The sequence below is a fragment of the Antrostomus carolinensis genome, unplaced genomic scaffold, assembly GCF_000700745.2.
Source record: "Antrostomus carolinensis isolate BGI_N321 unplaced genomic scaffold, ASM70074v2 scaffold35969, whole genome shotgun sequence".
Taxonomy (NCBI): Eukaryota; Metazoa; Chordata; class Aves; order Caprimulgiformes; family Caprimulgidae; genus Antrostomus; species Antrostomus carolinensis.
The window spans coordinates 1,905-3,512 of NW_010338520.1; the positions used below are offsets into that span (position 1 = coordinate 1,905).

Consider the following 1,608-nt stretch of genomic DNA (forward strand, 5'->3'; position numbering starts at 1 on the left):
GACTACCTGGACGCCCTCATCGGCATCTGCTACGATGGGGTGGAGGGTTTGCTCTACCTGGTCCTCTTCTCCTTGTTGGTGGCCGCCTCCTTCTCCACCATGATCTGTGCCACGCCGCGCGCCTGGAAGCACTTGGCTGGCCGGTGGGTCTGCCTGTGGTCCCCCCCTTCACCGGGGGGCACGGGGCTGTGTGCATGGCTCACAGTGGGGGGGAAAACTGCCTTTGGGGCTGGAGGGGGTGAGTGCTGGTGCTTTGTCCCCCCGCAGGGACCGGGACTACGATGACATGGACGAGGAAGATCCCTTCAACCCGCAGGCGCGTCGCATCGCCACCCACCACCCGGCCCGGGGGCAGCTCCGCAGCTTCTGCAGCTACAGCAGCAGCCTGGGCAGCCAGAGCAGCCTGCACCCCCCGGCACAGACCATCTCCAACGCCCCCGTCTCCGAGTACATGTGAGACCCCCTTCCTCAGAGGCGCTGACCCTCAGCTCCCCTCGCCTCAGAGATGGGGCATCACCCCATGTTGGGGGACACAGGATGAGGGTGGGGGTCTTGCTGTGCCCCCCACTCTGATGAGCTCTCTTCCTCCAGGAACCAAGCTGTGCTTTTTGGTGGAAACCCACGCTACGAGAACGTCCCCCTGATCGGCAGAGGCTCTCCTCCCCCAACGGTACGGTGGACGACCGAGGCCAAGTCCTTCTTGTGACACCCCATGGGCCGGGGGGGGCTGAGCCCCTCTGATCACCAGAAAGCCACTCGCCCATCAAGGGCACCATCAAGGTCTGCCAGGGTGGGGATGGGTGAGCTTGGCCCCCTCCTCCTGCCCTCACAGAGGACGTGCTGTATCTGTGAGCACATCTGGGGTGATTTCACCCTTTTGGGTGGAAACCCTCCTGCCCGTCTCGCTAACCCAGTTCCCAGCCAGCCCGCAGAGGCTGCAGGGAGAGGTCACCAGCCACGTGCTCAGAGGAGACCAAAATAGTCTTCCCTTCAGCTGCTCTTCTCAGCTTTATTTCTTGTTTATTCTGACTTTCAGAGGCCACTTGGCGCAGCCACCCGTGCACGTTTACACCTCCCCACTGTCTGTTTGCCCCCCCCTGTCTGTTAACACCACACCTGCTTTATTATTATTATTTAATTTCCTTTTTTTTTTTTTTTTTGCACCCATTATTTTGGAGCTAAGTTGCCTGGCAAGAGTGTAAGTTCAGCCATTTCCTCCTCCCTCCTCACCCTGGGGCAGCAGCTGGGTTCCCATCCTCCTTCCACTCCTCAATCCCTCTCTCCATCCCCTTTCCCCTGGGGCTGGTTGGCTTTTGGGGAGAGCGCAGAGGGCTCGGGAGGGACAGGGCCACGTTTTGTCACCAGAGTGGCCCAGGTACATGAGGATTTCCAGCTCATGTGCGTGGGGAGTGGAAATGATCCCCTTCTCGGTGCAGTTTTATCCCCTTCCCTTTCTGACAGTGTTTAATCTGCTTCCATGCCTCCATCCGAAGCAGTGAGGTCCCCTCCTCATTTCACCACTGGTGGGCACAGTCGTGGCACCGTGGTGGGGCTGGGGACGTGGCTCCAGGCACACTGTCGTGGCCATGGCACCGTGGTGGGGCTGGG

General features: G+C 60.3%; 1 protein-coding gene across 1 annotated transcript in view; it reads left to right on the forward strand.

Moving 5' to 3' along the window:
- The window catches only part of TTYH2 (tweety family member 2), a gene marked incomplete at its 5' end in the record, with an annotated part of 5,119 nt that overhangs the window by 1,899 nt on the left and 1,612 nt on the right, over positions 1 to 1,608 (forward strand). Inside the window, 3 exon segments of the mRNA XM_029086887.1 lie at positions 1 to 143; positions 268 to 453; positions 592 to 670. The exon segment at positions 1 to 143 is cut by the window's left edge and continues 34 nt beyond it. Coding sequence (XP_028942720.1) covers positions 1 to 143; positions 268 to 453; positions 592 to 670 — 408 coding nt within the window.